The following is a 20,605-nucleotide window of genomic DNA, read 5'->3' as shown; positions in this document are numbered from 1 at the left end:
GCTTCACACCCCTGGTATGGATATCTGGGAGAGGGTGTTTAAGCACAGGTGAGTCTGAAGGGTTGGCCCTGCACCCAGAAGGGCTAGGCAGCTTGCCAGAGCATTTCAGCTCTCAAGAGGGAGCGTTAGACTACAGGTCTGTGCTCAGAGATGTGCCTAGGGACCCAAGATTAGGGAAGCGGCTGGACTCTGTTCAGGTCAGACTTAGACCACCTGGGGATTCAGGGACATAGGTGTGGATTCTCCTTACAGGAGTCTTGTTGGTGGCTGGAAAGGAGCCTCCAGCCAGGTCTGTGACACAGCTGTAAAGCAGATGGTTAGGAATCCAGGAAGTTAGACAATCCAGATGAAGATGCAGCTGCCTTGCTATGAACATTGCTAAAATAGGAACATTTGGTATAGGGAAGTAGTTAGATTGGCGCCATCACTAACGTTAAACAATGGCTTTTGACCAAGGGCCAACCAATCACTCACAAGTTGTTGGCATCTTGAACTAATAGAGCAAATGCATTAACAATTCATTTCAATAGTAAAGCTAGAACGTCCCCTCCCAGTTTTCACCAGGTATGAGGACATAGCCCACAGCTTCACCTGAACACCAAACTAGTTGAAACTCCACCAGTGAAGATGGTGTGTTCATCTTCTCCTTGTTGCTTCCACAGAAGCAGGCAAACTAGTTCAGATCCAATCTTATTCTCCAAAATAAATTGAATACTCTTCAAGTGGCAAATGGAATGGAACAGTGGAACATGATCTAGCCTGTTACAGAGGGGAGAGTATTGAGTGGTCTGAATTTGCCAGCCTGGCCTGAACTTCACAAACACAGTGAAGAACAGGAATGAAACTTCTTACAGCTTCCATCACCACTGTGAGGAAGGAACATAAGAACTCTAAGCCACAATTAATAGGAATCAGAGAGAGTTTTCTGCCTCTTGTCTCCTCTTTTCATGGTCCTTTTGAAAACTGAAGTCTCTCATGACACAAATTCGCTAAATGTTTCAGTGTCACTGAATCCCCATTTTTCACTGAAAAACTGTTTTAGACGAACAATTTTGCCCAGCACTATTCATGAATATAGGTAAAGAGCATACAGGTACCACTATCACAAGAGTTTTATTCTACTAGTTTGACACATGCCTCATTTATATGTACTACAGCCTAGGCAAGAAAGAGCTTGTTTTCAAGTTTGTCTTTGTAAACTCATTTCTTAATATGATACATATAGGTGAAGTGTAATACTGAATATTTCATAATCCTGATGAATCTTTCATATGAGCTGGGTGGGTTTGATTAATGGTAGGTAGGATTCCATACACACAATCTGAGGTTTCAGTAAAATATAGAACAAAAAATCAGTTGAAATGACATAGTTAACAATGAATATGGGATAATGGCCATGCTGTCATTCAGACCAAATATAACTACCTCCAATATATATAAGTGTTTTCTTCCCCCTACTAATTTTCATTCCACTTTGGCAGAATTTTTCCTGTTAAATCAAGTTTTGCTCAAATCCCAGGTTTATGCAAACAAATCTATAATCTTTATCTAGGATAACATAAGCACCCTCCCACAGTAAGATCTGCTTTTTGATATTGTCACCTAGAGGCTATAAGAGATGACACTTTGATTTCTAAGGGTGACTGTTCTGTGACTATTCAACATGCAGCTTATGACTACACATTTATGAAACAACAAATCAGAATATAGCAGGACACTGTCTAGTACAAACCTAACAGCATTATCTTCATCATGCCAAAACTTATGTGGCTGATTCTGGGCAAAAAAAACACTTTGCATTTTTGAAAAAATTCAGTAGCAAATACTTGTCTTAAAGTCTTTGTTTCATGTCCAGTACCATAGCACGGTATAAATGAATGGCAGTAAACCAATAATATACCTTATCAACCATGAGGAAATTCTCTACTTTTTCTCCATTTTCACAGGTAATATCTCCAACTTCTTTTACAGCTGTCGGTAAAAGTTCTTTCACCTCCTGGGCTATTATTCCTGTTTGCAAAATAATGAAAACTAGTGTTAAAAAAACCAACATAATTTACTCTCAGATTGTAATTTGCATTCTCCCTAAAAGTTACAAGTCGAGCTGTGCAGAAACCAGATTTTCCTTTTTTGTAGGAGATTCTGCAATTTTAAATTTTTTTCCATTCCAAAATGGAACATAACAAATTTCCTGAGAACCAAAATTCAAAATATGTTGTTTATTATTATTATTATTACTACTACAAGTCAATCAAAAAATTTGATAAAATCTAAATGTTCCATTCCAGTTTTGACTTTGTATTTTGTATTACCTAAATATAAAATTAAAAATTGAAAGAAAAATAATTTTGATCCGAATGCTTCATTCTGGTTTGCTTGTTTTTCCCATATGTAGGCATGTTTCTACAAAATGTTTCAATTTTGACATAGCATTTTCTGATGGAGAAACATTCCCTTAGAAAATTTTCAAGCAGCTCTAGTTACAGGTTTATTATTATTTTAGTCTTCACCATTCTAAAGCACACACTCCCTTGTCTAGAACTACTATCTGCTTCTACCGATATATATTATTTACTGGATGGCTCAATTAGAAAGATAGAATTTGCTCTATAGGACAGATCAGCTGGGTCCCTAACCCAATTTCCTGTGTTTCTGACATAAGCATCTGACTATGGCCTAAGGGGAAGTACAAGAAACCCCAGAACTGACAATTTTGGAATAACCTGCTCTTAAGAGAAGTTTCTTCCTAACCTCCCCTTCAGTTAGAGGCTGGCTTATTCCCTGAAACAAGAAGGCTTTTATCCTTAATTTTTAATCTCATCCAATGTAATGTTCTAGTTGTCCATATAAATGTCTAATCATTTATAAAATTGCCAAATTCTTGGCTTCTACAATAGCCTATGGAACTCATCGCCACCAGATGATCATGCAGATTTGCTGCCCAGCCAATGAATTGGCTATCTCCTTGTTCTTGTATTATGAGAAGGAGTAATAGGTAACACCCTTCTGGCTATGAGGAAGCTCCTTCTCCTTCAACTTGTTTCTTTCTTGTTATTTAGATTTGCAAGCCATTTGGAGAAGGGGCTGTAATTTACTTTATGTTTTGGACAGTCCCTAGCACAGTGGGTCCTGATTCTGTTTGAGATCTGCATTTTCTCCTGCAATACAAATAATAATTACGTTATCTGCTCTTTGCAATTTGTTATTTGCTACACCTAAGTTGAAGAGCATGTAAACGGCAGGGAGAAGACAGTGATGTGAAACATTTCTCTTCCCATTTGGTTCCATATAGTGTGGGAAGTGGAGAGATGCAGATGGACAGAGTGGATGGGAAGGAAGGAACAGCAAACACAGAGGTTACAGGGGTAAAAATATAAGCTACGGATTCAAAGCAAACATTGAGGAAGAAGGGAGAAAACAACATGGAAAGGAAGAGGAAGGGAATAGAAAAAAACAATTACAAATACTAAAGAAAAAATAACCAAGTAAAAGTCAGATCATAGAATCATAGGACTGGAAGGGACCTCAAGAGGTCACCTAGTCCAGTTCCCTGGACTCACGGCAGGACAAAGTATTATCTAGACCATCCCTGACAGGCGTTTGTCTAACCTGCTCTTAAAAATCTCCAATGACGGAGATTCCACAACCTCCCTAGACAATTTATTCCAATGTTTAACCATCCTGACAGGAAGTTTTTCCTTGTCCAACCTAAACCTCCATTGCTGCAATTTAAGCCCATTGCTTCTTGTCCTATCCTCAGACCTTAAGGAGAAAATTTTTTCTCCCTCTTCCTTGTAACAACCTTTTATGTACTTGAAAACTGTTGTCATGTCCCCCCTTAGTCTTCCCTTCTCCAGGCTAAATAAACCCAGTTTTTTCAATCTTCCCTCATAGGTCATGTTTTCTAGACCTTTAATTATTTTTGCTGCTCTTCTCTGGACTGTCTCCAATTTGTCCACATCTTTCCTGAAATGTGGTGCTCAGAACTGGACACAATACTCCAGTTGAGGCCTAATCAATGTGGAGTAGAGCAGAAGAATTACTTCTTATGTCTTGCTTACAGTACTCCTGCTGATACATCCCAGAATGATGTTTGTTTGTTTGTTTGTTTGGCAACAGTGTTACACTGTTGATTCATATTTATCTTGTGATCCACTATGACCCCTAGTACTCCTTCCAAGGCAGTCATTTCCCATTTTGTATGTGTGCAACTGATTCCTCCTTCCTAAATGGAGTACTTTGCATTTGTCCTTATTGAATTTCACCCTATTTACTACAGACTACTACTCCAGTTTGTCCAGATCATTTTGAATTTTAATCATATCCTCCAAACCACTTGCAACCCCTCCCAGCTTGGTATCATCTGCAAACTTTGCCAGAAGCTGGGAGTGGGCAAAGGGGATGGATCACTTGATGATTTCCTCTTCTGTTCATTCCCTCTGGGGCACCTGGCATTGGCCACTGTCGGAAGATAGGATACTGGGCTAGATGGACCTTTGGTCTGACCCAGTATGGCCATTCTTATGTCCTTATGTAATGGTTTTCCAACCACTTATGCACCTACCTTAGAGTAACTCCATCTAGGTTGTATTTCACTAGTTTGTTTATAAGAATGTCACGCAGGTCAATATCAAAAGTCTTACTAAAGTCAAGATATGCCACATCTACTACCCCCTGCCACCACCACCACCACATCCACAAGGCTTGTTACCATGTCAAAGAAAGCTATTAGGTTGATTTGACATGATTTGTTCTTGACAAATCCATGCTGACTGTCACTTATCACTTATAGACAAAGGAAAAGAGATATGAAGGTATTCAACCTGTCTTGGACCTTAGATCTCCACAAGATTTACAAAAGAAGCCAAGTCTCAATAGACTCAATAGACATTTTTGTTTTGTTTTAAGTGCAAATGTTCAGCTCACATGTGTACGGCAGCATGTAGCACAACGAGATACTGGTCCACGATGAGGGCTTCTTGGTACCATGGCAATACAGGTAAATAATCATATGGATTTATGTTTTAAATGCTCAAATACACAAAAAATGGTGGAACCAATTTGGCTAAAGCTTTAAAAAAAGATGCATCACCTTTGGGCTGACAATGTCAGCTGATTGCACCTACTAAAATGGAGACATATCCACATACTCTCATACGTATCAGTTTTAAACACTGCAAAAGGCCTTAAGATCCTAAAAATGAGGTTGAAATGCCAGGGAATTAATCATTATGATACAACATACAAATATAAAATGACAGACACTAGAACAGAAGAAGAGTTGATTGAATACCTGTTTCATGGATACTGTTTATTCCCATTACAGATGCAAATTCAGGCTTGTAGTCATACTCAACCAACCTCATTTGCGCTATTCTTCTCAGCTGCTCAGTTGGGTCAACCTAATTGCACATGTTCCAATATTAAGGATCAGAGTCATGTCAAGGATTAACTAGCATATTGAGAAGCATGACACAGCTGTCGTCAAACATCTCCCGATTCGTCATTAACCAGCTGTTATTTTTACTTGTATTCCCAGTTACATTTCAGTCAAACCACTTCATCTACAGACACATATCCTCATCCAAGTTCACAGTCTCCCCCAGTTCAAACAGGATGGCTCCACAACGCACAGCAGTGCATTCCGACATAGATAACAGAATCTACTTCATGTGTGTCAGAATGATCATTCATATATGCACTGTGGTGTAAATGTAAATGCCCTAAAAGCTCCACAGCGCTCACCTCCTGGATATTCTGTTTTGCTCGACTGTCAGATGGATGCATGACTGTCCCCATCACTTTCACATTTCCACAGACGACCAGTGCTTCATCTGGTGCATCTGTATTAATTCCTACTCGACCATGACAGACTACGGTCTCTGGAACATGTCCTCGCTGCCACAACACATCACTGTCATTCTCAAACTGCCCAGGGTTAGATGCCTGAAAAAATATATTACAGTCAAAGACACAGTAGCACAGATTTACTATTGGCTTTATCCAATTTACCAAAGGAATATGAAATGCCATACAAATCTTCCACATTTAAACTACATTTTTGAACTTTTTTGACACATCAAAATGGATAACCTCTAAAGAAATGTTTCCCACCTACAACATTTTCAGTGACCGCAAAGCTTTTTCTTGTATTATATTTTACTATAGTGTTAAGGAAGATGGTCAACTTCAAAACATTTCAAGTAACTAGGTTTGTGATCAGACTTCAGAATCATTTCTGATTTGCCAACAAACTGTCTTCTGGCCTACTAGCTCACTAAGGACTGGACATTGGACAAGAGAAAGAAAGGCAGATTTTAACACATCTGACTCGAAAGATTTCCCATTCCCTAAAGAAACCCATTGAACATACAGATTTATTTTCTTTTTTTACCCATTTTCAGAAACTCTCCTTGTATTTTGTCCGAGGTCCATGCTGAACAGATAAGAGGTGGGTTTGGGCTTGAATTCATGCATACTGCATTCCCAACATGCACACACTCTGGACTGTAAATCAGACTGAAGGTACAGTGTTGTCCACATTGTAGGTACCTAGGAATAACTTTTATATTTACAAAACTATCCCACAACTATATTATTTGAAGTGGACGATTACTACTTTTTTATTGTAAGCTGTTTGGGGCAAGGACTATCTTTTTGTTCTGTATTTGTCCAGCATCCAGCACAATGGTCCAGGTCCAGGACTAGGGCTCTGAAGTGCTACTTTAACAACAACATTGTACCAATTTCCTCTTCACTTTGCCTGTTTGTGTCTTTCAGAATACAAGCTCTTTGTGACCGAGACTCAGCCTTCTTTTATGTCTGAAAAGCACTTAGCATCTGGTGGGTGTTTCCAGAAACAAAAAAACAACAATTAAACAATGTATTGAATCCAAGTTCCCTATGTGCTTTAAACAACCTAAACCTTATTAAGATGCCTCAGGAAAGAATAGAACAATGAGATTTTCTAACGGCTTAACTTTTTTTTTTATTATGGATAATAACATTGCTGACTAAAGTGGACATAGATACATTGACTTTGTAACAGCAGTTGCAACAAATCAAAGCTACTGGATGAATTCCACTTTCATTTATCAACTGAAACGTGGACATTTCCATCCTATTCAAACATATTTGCATAGGTCCGGAGACCTGCAAGGTTTAAAAACAGCAGTTCCTGGAGAAGTCACCATCTGTAATACATATAACTTTTGCACTCATAAGTTAAGTCAGCTGGCATTTTCAATGAGGGACCCCTAAATAAGTATGTTCACACATTCTACAAAAGAGAATTTTTCACTTGACCAGAGACACATCAAATAAAAGTAATCTTGCTCTCAGAAAAAAAAACCTCAATGAACAAAAATCCTAATGCTTTTTTTTTGTTTATTTCCTTATTAAAAATAAAAAATTAACACTGAATTCAGGCATTAAAATGTGGATCTAAACAAAATACCAATGTGCCAAAAGCTGAGCACTCATTTATAAGGCCTTGTGTTTTCGCAAGGCTACACCATCTGTGATACAGAGAATTGTGCACTTCTAACTGTCACAATTAGAGCATGATCTGATGTGCCTGTTAACCACTATTCAGTTTGTAGTTCTTTAATCTTTAACTCTGCAGGATGGAGGATCAGAGTGTATGCTTTTCCCATCACAATGCATTCAGTACGTTTTGCCACACTGCAGTAAGCGATGTCTTTATATACATGACCCTGCCTTCCATTCCAAACATATCAGACCAAAACACTGATATAGTCCCTTTTACTGATATTGCCACTATTTAGCTCCTCAGTCCTCTACTTTTGTCCATTCAAACATTTATTTATTTGACTGGCACCATAGGCACAAGTGCTAAAAAAAAAAAAAATCTACTCTCACTCACTAGTGCCATCTGATATGCTTCCCCTGGTGGGTGTGGGAGCCCAAACCATGAACTTCTGCAAAACATAAGCTTTCATTTAAAGCAAAAATTAAGAGACTAGCCCTTATGGTTCATAAGATAACGATCCAAATGTGAATTGGATGCAAAAATGCAGTTGTCTTCCTGAATCTGCAGACAGCTCTGCTTTACCAAGCAGCAGCAAAGTGAAATTATAGTACTGAGGTCAGTTTTACTGCTGCTATTCAAAATAGTCTGTGCAACAGAAAAACTGCCAATACTCAGATGAGTTTCATTCTGCTATGCTTGGAAAAACTATGAGCAGTAGCAGAGGCAGGCACTGGAGTTATTCATGGGAGCAGGGGACTGAAAACGGAGGCTACAGGAAAGATAAAGTAGCACAGACCTCATTAGTTGATTTATAGAAATGTATACTACAACCACCCATAAACAAGCACCCAGCCCAAGCTCACAGCACCTGGGCAATTAAAAAAAAAATTATAACAAAAATGAACAGACTCCAGCAATTACCCGCCCCCCCACACACACATACACACACACACACAGACACACAACTAAAGGGGGAAGGGGAGGACCTAGGCCTAGTTATTACAAACTATTAAATTGTTATGAAGTACATGTATCACACAGCAAAAATACTACAAGAATTTGTTCAACCAGAATTTTTTTTTAATTCATCAAAAACTTTAAAAAATAAATCATTTCCAGTTCAACCAAAACCAGTTTTTGTTTTGTTGGCATTGACAGTGAACTGCAAAATCTATTATTTTTTCAGCTCTACATGTCAGTTCTCTTTCATCTTATTTAATTCTCAATATTTCTACAAAAGAGAACATGAACTTTTCCTTTTAAAGTGCAGTCCAATGGTAATTATAAAAAATAGCTTCTTTTTATTTAGCACATCTATTCCTTTTGTGTATTCAGAGTCAAATGTATTTTACTACAATGAGAAAATAAACGTTCACTGTTTCCCCCTCCTTTTAACCCTGCAGAGTCAACACAATTACAACAGCATGTGCTGTGGGTTCTATCCTACCTTGCACCTCATCTACGCACTTGTTTACTAAGTTCCAGTACTAAGCCTGCTGAAAGCAATGGGACTGCATCAGTGTCATGAAGGGCGTAAAATTAGCCTTGCGGAATATTTGACATGGGGGATGAGGCATGGACTGGGAAGTTTTTGACTCCCAACCTCGGAAAGTTTGCAGGCCTGGAAGCTAGAACTTATTATTTGTAAACTGAGCACAATTGATACAAAAATAATCAAGAGTAAATATGGAACTTCACAGATGCCATTTTGAGTTACTTTTCAGAAAATAGAACTGCACTCTAAAAATCATGGGGACACTACCCTTCCTGGGCCCAATCCCGTAGACATTTCTCGCATGGGTAGTCCTATTTAGAAGGATTCCTTGCATGTGTAAAAATGAGCAGAATTGGGTCCAATTGGATCTGCCCTAAATGTTGTATTCAAAGGACAGAGCAAAAGACGTCCCTTACTCTAAATTCCTTTTCCTAAATGTGATACACACACACACGCACACACGCTTTTTCAAAAATTAATTGTTCAAAAGTATATTGTAGATTACAAGCATAACTTAAAAACAATCCAAGAGCTTTCCAAAATTCCCCATATTTTTGTATGTCTTCTCACTCCCTTCTCAACATGTGCGCCTCTTAAAACGTGTCCATCTTTCACACATGCACACACACAGATATACAGAACTAGTTATAGCCTCTACAATAAGCCCTCAAAAATATTAAGATCCCTAAATCACCATGTGTACTATAAACATTTATAAAATGCACACTGCCCAATAATAACCAAAATATTCTCCCTTGTGAAAAGAAAATAAGAATGTGGCTCAAATAAACGTGTACCTACCCTCACAATGATCCTTTCAGAGACATGTGCAGACAATAAATAGGACTGGTCCTGACTGACAGCATATAGTCCAACCACCAGCATGAAGTATCTAATATGAAATTCATTTCAATGATTTAACAAGAAAGCTGAAATAATCTCACAGGCATAACATATCTGTGACTGTAGGGGACCACCCTGACCAGCAAGGGCTTCTGTCACTGCCTGCTTTATAATTTTGGGTGTCTTAATACTATGCTGCCATAACTCAGAGCCCTGATAACAGTAGTCAGTCTACCAACATAAAGGTCTCACCCTGGCTTCCATCAGCCTGGTTACTCCTACAACCCTTCAAGTCCCATCTTTCCCCTCCCCTTGGGGTCCAGACTCTGACTGTCACACTATTTTTCTGGCCAAATTATTCATACCAACAATAGTAGTTGTATTTTAAATCTTATATTTTAGACATAACTTATTTTGTAGTATGGGAGTAAATTAACACTTCTTACTCTCCGTTTAGTTCATTCTCTGTTAAATACTCTTTGGACCCAACGCTCATTGAAGTCAACAGAAAGACTTCGGTATTTCCAACTCCAACCATTCAAGAAATCACGAATCAGGCCCCCCAAAACTCATGAGATTGGCTACAAATAAATAAACTTTTAAACACTATATCTAGGTTTCTTTTTATATGCATTCTGGTTTCTGAGCCATTAAGGTATAACTTGGGTGATATTTTCCAGCTTTGTGCTGCAACCATGAGGACTAGAAACTTTTCTTTTTTTTGGTAGTAAAATGAAAACAGACTCACATAATTTTATTCAGGAGCTGGGTCTTTAAGAAAAACTCCAAAGACCATAAAACTCAGAATAAAATCATGAGAGTTGGCAACACAAACTTTCACTGACTTCAGTATATCCGCCTCATTATAAGCCAGGTCACTCCCCCTTTACCCCCCGCCCTCAGAGGACCATCACGCTACCTTTGGTCAGGATTAGGTTTCCCCTTTTTTCTCATGTTATTTGCTGTTGTTTCACTGAAATGTAACCTTCCCAGTGTCACTTTGGTTACCTGGTCTGCTGGTAGATCAAGTCTAAAACAGAAAAAGGAAACAAGTTAAGGGGCAAACAACCACCCTCCACCTGGACCACTTCTAATTGTCCTGCAGATTTGCTCAAGCTGATTAATAAGCTTCATTTTTCTGATTTTATGTACTGAGCTGACAGCAGAGGCACCTCAGTACATGTGGAATGCTCCCCAACTTATAAAAATGACACATGTTCTTCTTTTATGGCACCTTTCAACTTAGGTGCCAAAGCACGTCAGCCTCACATTAACCAATAGATTACAACAGCCTGTCAGATAGTTCAGTAAGGGAGTGAATGTAATCAATCATGTACGGTATCCAACCAAGAGCGGGAATATTTGGGTTCTTAGTAACATTCATATACTAAGTGAAGGGATAGCTCAGTGGTTTGAGCATTGGCCTGCTAACCCCAGGGATGTGAGGGGGCCATTTGGGGATTTGGGGCAAAAATCTATCTGGGGATTGGTCCTGCTTTGAGCAGGGGGTTGGACTAGATGACCTCCTGAGGTCCCTTCCAACCCTGATATTCTATGATTCTATAATCTCTGCACCAAGAGCCGCACATAGTAGGCCCATTGACATACACGGGTATTCGTTGCTAATTTAGGGCACTACCATATATCATTCAACCTAAAGTAACACATTAATTAAACCATAATTTCTCTCCTGTTTGTTTTTACCTATATCTAATTTGCATTTTCATGTCCACTGTTGCATGTAATGATGATCTGATCAAACATTTTTTCATTGACAAAGAACAGTCCAACTGCTCACTTTTCATCTGGTGTAAATCAATATTACTCTTTCAGTTTCAGTGGCACTACATCAAGTTACACCAGTTGAGAATCTATCCCTTGGTAGCTAGAAAAAGAACCATGGCAGAAAAGGCTACGGGCTAATCTGTCCCCCACTTCCTAATTCAGAGTTCACCGCTGTGGATTTTTGAATAGGAGATGTAACCTTTTCTGAAACTTAATGTGGCAATTTTTCTCTATGTCATATTTATATGACATACAGTGTTTTTGTAGCCATGTCAGTGCGAGGATATTAGAGAGAGAAAGTGGGTCAGGTAATATGTTTTACTGGACCAACTTCTGTTGGTGAGAGAGACAAGCTTTTGAGCCACACAGAGCTCTTCTATATTATGGAATTTTGCTGCTTTTCTCTTGGCATGTTGTACATCCAAAATGTTATTGGTCAGATGTTTCTATCCATGTAGAAAAGTGGTATGAATTTACCTAGAAATCACAGTGCTGTGTGAAAGAGTTGTTTTCATCAAAATTTCTAATACCACAAGCCAACAGGATAGAAAATGTTGAGTCATAGGACGCAGTCAATTCCAGTCCATGATTGCAACTAAAATATTTATACTAGTAACAAAAGGGAAGTGTTTAACAGAGGTCAAACTACTAAGATACATGTGATATAAACACACTGATCCCTGGGCAATGGTTACTAGACAGAAACTACTCCCCTATAGATTTTGTTATGTTTTGTTCTGCTGTACATTATATTTTGCTTCTGTGGCTAAAAGGGCTTTTTTTGTTTTATTTTTACTTTTTCAAAAATGTACATAGATTTTTTTTAGTGATCCATCTGACACAGAGAAAGACAGACTTTAAGTAAACTCAAACAATAGGATTTGAACTGAAAAATAAAGCAGACTCCGTATCCACTAGATCTATACATTATTAGATTAATATTATGGGACCAGCTCTTCCTGCCTTTCATTATAAAAAATAACGGGGAACACAGGAGGGAGCCAGAGGAGAGGAAATCCTTGCAGAACTTCTCCCGCATTAGGACTAGGGTTTGACGTGCACACTTCCCCTAGCCCTTTTCCTTAACCATCCCCCTGCACTTCAGATGGAACAGGCAGTTCTGAGTGCTTGGAACACACAGATCTTGTAGATCAGTGGAGATTTCCAGGCCATCTGTGCCCTACATCTCCAAATCAACTCCAGTGCTCCCTCTTCTGCTTCTGGCTCTCTAGTGCTCTGGGGTTCTAATGGAGCCATGCTGCCAGGGACTCCTCCAAACACTGTTGTTCTGGTATAAGTCCTAAGTGTTGAGGAGCTTTGCATATAAATTAAAAGTCTCAGGTCTCTTTGCTTTTTGTTGGATTGGTTGCTGGTGTGAGGGGGGATGTGCATTTCTACACAACCATTGGCCCCCTGCTACAATAAAGGCATATATGTCATCAAAATTCAAAGAATCCTCTAGCAAACATGTTTTACCAAAAACAAAGTCCCCCCCCCTCCCAAAAAAAAAAAAAAAAGGATTTCTTGTGTTTCAGAGAGACAAAGGCCTTTTTACATAAACCAACTGAGACATTAACAGTTCAGCAGAATGGCTATGATGTTGCAACACTGGATGATGATATCAGGCAATAAATCAGGGGAAGCAGGTTTAGAAAGGAGATGTCTGATATTGACACAAATAGCCTGACAATCAGCAGCAAGAGGAAAAGGAAGTATGAGGAAGTACAAAAGGCTTTCAGTAAGTTTGACTTCAGGCTTGTCTGCGCTACAGCATTAGGTCAACTTAAGTTAGGTCAGCCATGGCAGTAATTAAATCAGCTACTGGTGTCCACACTGCCCTCCTTCTGCTGGTGGTGCACGTCTTCACCAGGAGCACTTGCTCAGACTGTAGTGGGGCATTGAGCCATGCAGGGCTCATAGCTGGAGCCCTCCCACCCACCAGGGCTGATGGCTCAATTTCACAGGGGGAAGCCTACCAGCAATGAAATTGACATTCTTGTCAGTTTCACCACTGCTATTATTTCACATTTTGTCTCAGGCTCCTGCTGTCACCCTCAGGCGGAGCTCACAGCTGGAGCATCCCCCACATCTCCTGTCCCAGGGCTGACATGTACTCCTCACTTTGTGACTCCGTGAAGTCAATTAGAGTTTTGCTTGAATAAAGACTGTAGGGCCAGGCCTAGAATTACCATCTATTTGCCATGAAACAACAATACCTGGGGAGGGGAATGGGGAGGAGGAAAAATTCTTACTTAACAGGATTGAAAGATTTTTTGCTTCGGTCCGACTGAGACTGTTCAATGGTGATTATCTGATTTGGGGCGTCCACCTATAGTTAAAAGGAAATAACCTTTTCAAGTACAAATTTAAAAGCGTAACCGGTTACACTTTTAAAAGGATAATTTTCTCACAAATAAATATAAAGGGTTATAGTGAGAATAGACCAAAAGTCAATATGCAAATTAATTAGAAAACCAAACTCACTCAATTGTTGTGGAACCACATCTATAGTGACAGGAATTGCCACCTGTTCAGAGCAGTGTTTCATAAGTCCAGACTCATGGATCCCACTGTAGCTAGTAATAACGGACATTTCAAAGGAAGGCGTAAAGCCTCTATCATGGAAAATTATGCAATAATATGTCAAAGGGAAAGTTTCTTCCTGATCCCAAGTTGTTAATGGTGGTTTATGTCCTGAAGCATGAGTGTGGATATCTTTTATAAATATTTATACTAACCAGAAAATGCCAGAATTTTTTTTAGACATGTCTAAACCTTTTCCCAATCCTGTCAAGCTCTTTTTCCAATAATACCATGTGACAGTGAGTTCCACCAGTTAACAATGCATTAGAGTTCTAAGAAGCATGAAGCAAAGCAAAGTTATTAACTATGCTGTAAAAATGCTTATACAAATATTTCAAACCACTACCCTCTTCTGGTAAATAAAAGCTGGGGCAAATCTTCCACACAGAAGGGAACTTGAATATAAGAGCATTGCTATACACAAAAGGCATCTGAGGATGAGAGATGAAATTTTGGGTCCCACTTGAGGGGCTGGAGAGAGCTTGGTTAAATTTCATAGATTCAGGCATCTGCCATAAACCAAAGATGACCTCCACTTTTGTTTTGTAGAAATTCTCCTCTAAACTATCATTCCACACTCAAACCATGTACCTTCCTCCCACCCCTGCACTGTTTATGTATACAGTAAGCTTGATAAATCGAGCTGGCCGAATTGTTCATAATGACCAGTTTAGCCCTTTTTCTGTTTGTAGATTGTCTGGGAATAGAATTTGATTTGTACCATTTTTGTGAACTACTTTTTTCAATTAGTCCTAATTCATAGTCTGTGATTGACCACCTAAGTCACATGGTACCATCTGCATTCCCTGATTGGATGACAAACTAACAGGAGGGAAATCAGTGTCATCATGATAACTGTACAAACATTACATCCTTCAGCACACATCTGCCCAAGTATGCACAAGAATCCCATTATCTGAACACATCCTGATGAACAAAATGTTGCTCATTCCATCAGTCACCAAAAAACTAACAAAAAGGGTCATCAGTAATTAAATGAATTCTGTTTTTTATTCAAATAAATGATTGCAAATGCTTTTTGCACTATTCCTTCTGCTCTTAATTGCTAATCACATACTTATAGTGAAGAGAAATTAAAAGCACAGGGAGACTTACCTTAATTCCAAAAGTTTTCAAGTAAAACTTTTCAATAGGTTTCAATCCCAGCTGGGTTTTGACATACTTTGGATTCCCAACAACACTAATGTGGACTGTGATCTGGAAATGGTTCTTCTTCTGGCATACAAAAGCATCATCTGTTGCTGAAAAATTAAATCCTTTGTCTGTGACAACGTGGTATCCTACATCAGGGCTACGAAAACAGGAATAAAGAACAGCTGCAGTAAGCAAACGTACATTTCAGTGACAAACCCTGCTCATGTTCCTTTGGGTGGAGTTAAATAAATAATAAAATCATAGGACTGGAATGGACCTCAAGAGGTCATCTAGTCCAGTCCCCCACACTCATGGCAGGATGACCATTCCTGACAGATGTTTGTCTGACCTACTCTTAAAAATCTCCAATGACGGAGATTCCACAACCTCTCTAGGCAATTTATTCCAGTGCTTAACCACCCTGACAATTAGAAAGTTTTTCCTAATGTCCGACACCTAAACCTCACTTGTTGAAATTTAAGCCCATTGCTTTTTGTCCTATCTTCAGAAGTTAAGAAGAACAATTGTTCTCCCTCCTCCTTGTAACAACCTTTTATGTACTTGAAAACTGTTATCACGTCTCCTCTCAGTCTTCTCTTTTCCAGACTAAACAAACCCAATTTTTTCAACCTTCCCTCACAGGTCATGTTTTCTAGACCTTTAATCATTTTTGTTGCTCTTCTCTGGACTTTCTCCAATTTGTCTACATCTCTCCTGAAATGTGGTGCCCAGAACTGGACACCATACTCCAGTTGAGGCCTAGTCAATGCAGAGTAGAGTGGAAGAATTACTTCTCGTGTTTTGCTTACAACACTCCTGCTAATACATCCCAGAATGATGTTCACTTTTTTTTGCAACAGTGTTACACTGATTCCTACTGATGAAATTCAAGTGGGATTATATGTAATCTCAAGCAACAGATCTATATGTGTTTTTCTTTTATCTTCATACGGATAGGAATAGGAATTCTTTTTAAATTGACTTGTAATTCTACTCTGGCACCTTACATATATGAAGGTTAAGAGTGGGGGAAGTTTACACAATTCTCGCTTACAAATTTATTCCCAGAGCTCAAGAAGCACCACTATAAGTAACTGAGCTAAAAATGCATTGTGTTTATTGACATGCAGATGAGCCAGGTAGACATCTTGCTTTGTTCCGGAATTCCTACAACCAAACACTTTCACAGTAGCTTTTGAAGTGGAGTAGGGTTTTACTCAGGCCAAACATACAAATGTTGACACATGCACTCTGGAAAGATCTCAATAAAGCACTGTTTTATAATGCTGTTCCTCATCCACAAAGTAATGGAACCCTACTCTACTTATTGGAAGGGATAATTTATCAGCTAGAGAGAGAAGTTTTCTGTCCTTATATTCCATGATTCAGAGCACATCAGGCAAAGAGATCAAAAGATCTTCCAGAAAGAGCCAGCGAATTAGCCATCCCAGACAATGGTTGCAGTTTGCTGAAGTAAGTGATTGATAATCTTGAAGTAACAGGACTACATGGCAAATCTTCCTGATATGAAGAAAGACTTTCCTCATTAATGACAGATTTGATGATCAAATTCCACTATGGAACTCCTCATTAGCACAGCCATTAATAACAGCTTTTCAAAACTAATCCATTCATTTGCTCATTATAGGTTGGAAGGATTTAATATAAAGATTTTACAAAAGATTTATAAAGACTTTATTATCTGTTGAACAAACTTTAATCATGGATTTTCTGGCATAGAGAACAAAGCTAAAAAGGCTTCATAAACTACCATATTGCTTCTGAATTCACTTATTTTTTAACGTAAGTCATAATGAGTATATCAGGTCTTAAAAGCATTATTGCTGAAGAAACTCCTTAAACCTCTATGCATCCAAAGAAGTGGGCTGTAGTCCACGAAAGCTTATGCTCTAATAAATTTGTTAGTCTCTAAGGTGCCACAAGAACTCCTGTTCTTTTTATATAAATTTTGAAATTTCTTCTAGGTTAAGGCAATGCCAATTTATAAGCTGACAATTTAAAGCAATTTCTGAACATTTGCTTAAATGCAGACACACAGGTCAAGAAATTTGGGTTGAAGGTTATTCTGAAGAATACTGTCATATTTGGATTCTTACCTACTGTACCCAGGTACATCTTCATAAGGCAGTTAAGAAACACATGGAGTATCTAGCCCTGATTTTGCAAGGAATTTTATTGGGATTTGAGGGTGGTCAGCCTTTTCCTTTGCCTAACTAGGGCTCAGTTATGTTTCTTATGAGTCTGAGCCGTGGTGCGGTTGGGGAGGAGGCAGACTGCTGGAGTGCTGGCATCTCTGTAATGTTGACAGTGCTCTTCCAGTGCAACTCTCCTGGAATACAGGAGAGGAGGTGAGGGGTTTGGGCCATGGCCCTGCTCACCCACTTGACATCAGCACACCTCTACCTGGGTTGCTAGCAAACCCAACAGTATTTCTTTCACAGCTCTGGGAGGGACTCTGTGTGGACTCCATCCATTGGCCCAAGGTGTATGGGAGCGGAAGAGAAATGCTCTCTCATACCTTTCTTCCCACTCATCTAGGGGGAGGTGTAATCTGATCCACAGAGTTAAATCACAGACTGAGATCCCCAATCCTTCAAGCCCTCCACACATGGAGCTGCCACTGAAGTCGATATCCATTCCATGGTCAGAGGGGTTGCAGGATCAGAACCTTCAGGCCCAGGCCATGCAAAGGTTTATGCACAAGTGTCCAAATGATGTCAGTAAAGTTGCTCACATGAAAAAGGATAATCATGCGCATAAAACATTGGAGGACCGTGCCCTGTACGTGTGTTATGAAATCAGTCAGCCATGACATGAGGCCATTTCTAGTGCATTAACAATGCCTTACCCATCTCTTTAAAATATAGCTGTAAATAAATCTTTTAGCAGCAGCAGCAAATTAAATAGACAGACAGCAAGTGGGGGAGAGTTTGTTAACTAATGGATTTAAATATTTAAAGGGAGTTATAAACATTTTTGCACTAGAAAATAAACAGATTAGGGTTTTTGTTTTTATAAATACATAATTCTGTTTCCCCTAAATCAGGGGTTCTCAAACTTCATTGCATCACAACCCCCTTCTGACAACAAAAATTACTACATGATCCCATGAGGGGGGACCGAAACCTGAGCCCGCTCAAGCCCTGCCCACCCAGGCGAGATGGGGGCGAACCCAAAGCTCAAGGTCTACCACCCCGGATTGCAGGGGGGAAAAGCTGAAGCCCAAGGGCTTCAAGCCCCAGGCAGGATCCTGTAACCTGAGCCCCGCCACCCAGGACTGAAGCTGAAACCTGACCCCACCAGCCAGGCATGAAGCCCTTGGGCGTCAGCCCTGGGCGGTGGGACTCATGCTTTGGCCCCGGGCCTCAGCAAGTCGAACATCAGCCCTGGTGACCCCATTAAAACAAGGTTGCGACCCACTCTGGGGTCCCAACCCACAGTTTGAGAATGGCTGCCCCAAATAAATACTGAATTACTTTTTTCTCCTTCTAATTTTTGTACTTGTAGCTAGGAATTAAAAATAAACAGATTTATTCTCATTTTCTTGATCTGAAGTCTCTAGGCAGTTTATTCATTTCACAGATCATGTGAGTTTAAGATTACATGAACTGGGTTCCTGCAGTTAAGACTACTGATTTCTCAAATATATACTGGCCGCAATCCTGGAAAAATGTATGCATGTGCTTAACTTTACACACATGAATAGCTCCATTGAACTTAATTTGACTACTAATGTGTATAACATTAAGCACATCCTGAAGTGTTTGCAGGATCACCGCCTGATTTTATTTTAATTAGCATTAATATTCTGACTGCTGAAGGCTGAAAAACTAACTCTCAATAGCCAGAATTTTCAGAAATAATTAGCAATTTTGGGTGTCCAAACCAAAAAGAGGCCATCTTTTCTGAAAGTCCTGAGTATCCACCCACTGAAAACTCAGGCTGCTTTAAGGGGTTTCAGATGGGATATCCCAAAACCGAGGTCCACAAAAATCAGCAGTTACTTTTGAAAATCTTAACCCATGACTTAAGAGTTAGCTGAAATTTTAGAAGTTTGATAGATAGATAGATAGATAGATAGATAGATAGATAGATAGATAGATAGATAGATAGATAGATAGATAGATAGATAGATAGATAGATGCCAAAGCCACACAGCTCAGATTTAAACTTTCCCAGAACAAGGGAATTTTCAGATCTAGAATTTTAGCTCCATCTCATCTTAGCTTTTGTAACAAGAACAAATTGGCACTTGAGACAACATGTTTCAGAATGGAATCCCACCTGCTGTAAACTATGAAGGTGAAAAGAAAATGGTAATTTTTTCTTAGAAACAAAATTCTAAAAAAAGAGGGAACCGTAAATTTTTTAGGATCAATAACAATCTATCTAGACTTAGCAGTGATAATACTAATGTTCTTTTGACACAAACAGGATATAATATCAGGAAACAGAGAAATTCTGTATACAGATCATAACTACAATGCATCTTGGGAGAAAGACTACTAACACGGACCTATACTAAAAAAAAAAATGATGATAATCCCCCTAAGTGATACTATAATCCATTTTTCCAAATAATGGTCATAATTTATCTATTTAGGTATTTTTATGGTAATCATCTTGGTATCTGTTCCTTGATATAATGCACCAAAAAAGTGCAACTAGAACATCAGTTTTAAGTTTTGAACATATCAGGGATTAAATAGCGGATAAAACTGGATTCAGAGCCTATCACCTCTAATTCACAAATGAAATGTAGACATGGACCAAAAGTTGATATGCAGTATATTGGATGTGGAAGGCCACTTCCTCGTGGAGAGGTATCCAGGCCACAATCACCTCTACAAGCCGACTGGGAGGCTTGTAGGCTTTCCCAGCAAAGGCACCAAGGTTTGAAAGGCAGAGACATTGAACTATTGGATCACCCTTAAGACAGTCCCTTCAGAGTGGGGTGGTGTTAAAAATATTAATAATAATAATAATAAAAAAACAAACCCACACCTCATACTGCTGCTACAGTGCTGTGTGTGCATAAATGGGAGACACTAGTGTTCAGGACTGAACGTGATACACCCAAAGTAACCTTTTTTGGAAAGTGTTCTTTTTGCCAAGTGTTTTTTTATTTTTGGAGACAGAAAGGAGGGTAGAGCTGGAGGAAAATACAAGCTAACACTAGCACTTAAAAGGCTTCTCTACTGTGCACAGTGACTAATTGTTTACTTCAACTC

The 20,605-nt window shown here is 39.1% G+C and overlaps 1 protein-coding gene across 1 annotated transcript in view; it reads right to left on the bottom strand.

Moving 5' to 3' along the window:
- Positions 1 to 20,605, bottom strand: part of MYRFL (myelin regulatory factor like) — a 59,124-nt gene that overhangs the window by 23,051 nt on the left and 15,468 nt on the right. Inside the window, exons 7-13 of the mRNA XM_008172404.4 lie at positions 15,315 to 15,510; positions 13,868 to 13,944; positions 10,750 to 10,860; positions 9,789 to 9,879; positions 5,746 to 5,946; positions 5,294 to 5,402; positions 1,901 to 2,010 (exon numbers count right to left, since the gene is read on the bottom strand). Coding sequence (XP_008170626.3) covers positions 1,901 to 2,010; positions 5,294 to 5,402; positions 5,746 to 5,946; positions 9,789 to 9,879; positions 10,750 to 10,860; positions 13,868 to 13,944; positions 15,315 to 15,510 — 895 coding nt within the window. The remainder of the gene's footprint in view (positions 1 to 1,900; positions 2,011 to 5,293; positions 5,403 to 5,745; positions 5,947 to 9,788; positions 9,880 to 10,749; positions 10,861 to 13,867; positions 13,945 to 15,314; positions 15,511 to 20,605) is intronic.

The sequence above is a fragment of the Chrysemys picta genome, chromosome 1, assembly GCF_011386835.1.
Source record: "Chrysemys picta bellii isolate R12L10 chromosome 1, ASM1138683v2, whole genome shotgun sequence".
Taxonomy (NCBI): domain Eukaryota; kingdom Metazoa; phylum Chordata; order Testudines; family Emydidae; genus Chrysemys; species Chrysemys picta.
This window is presented reverse-complemented; position numbering and strand designations above follow the sequence as displayed.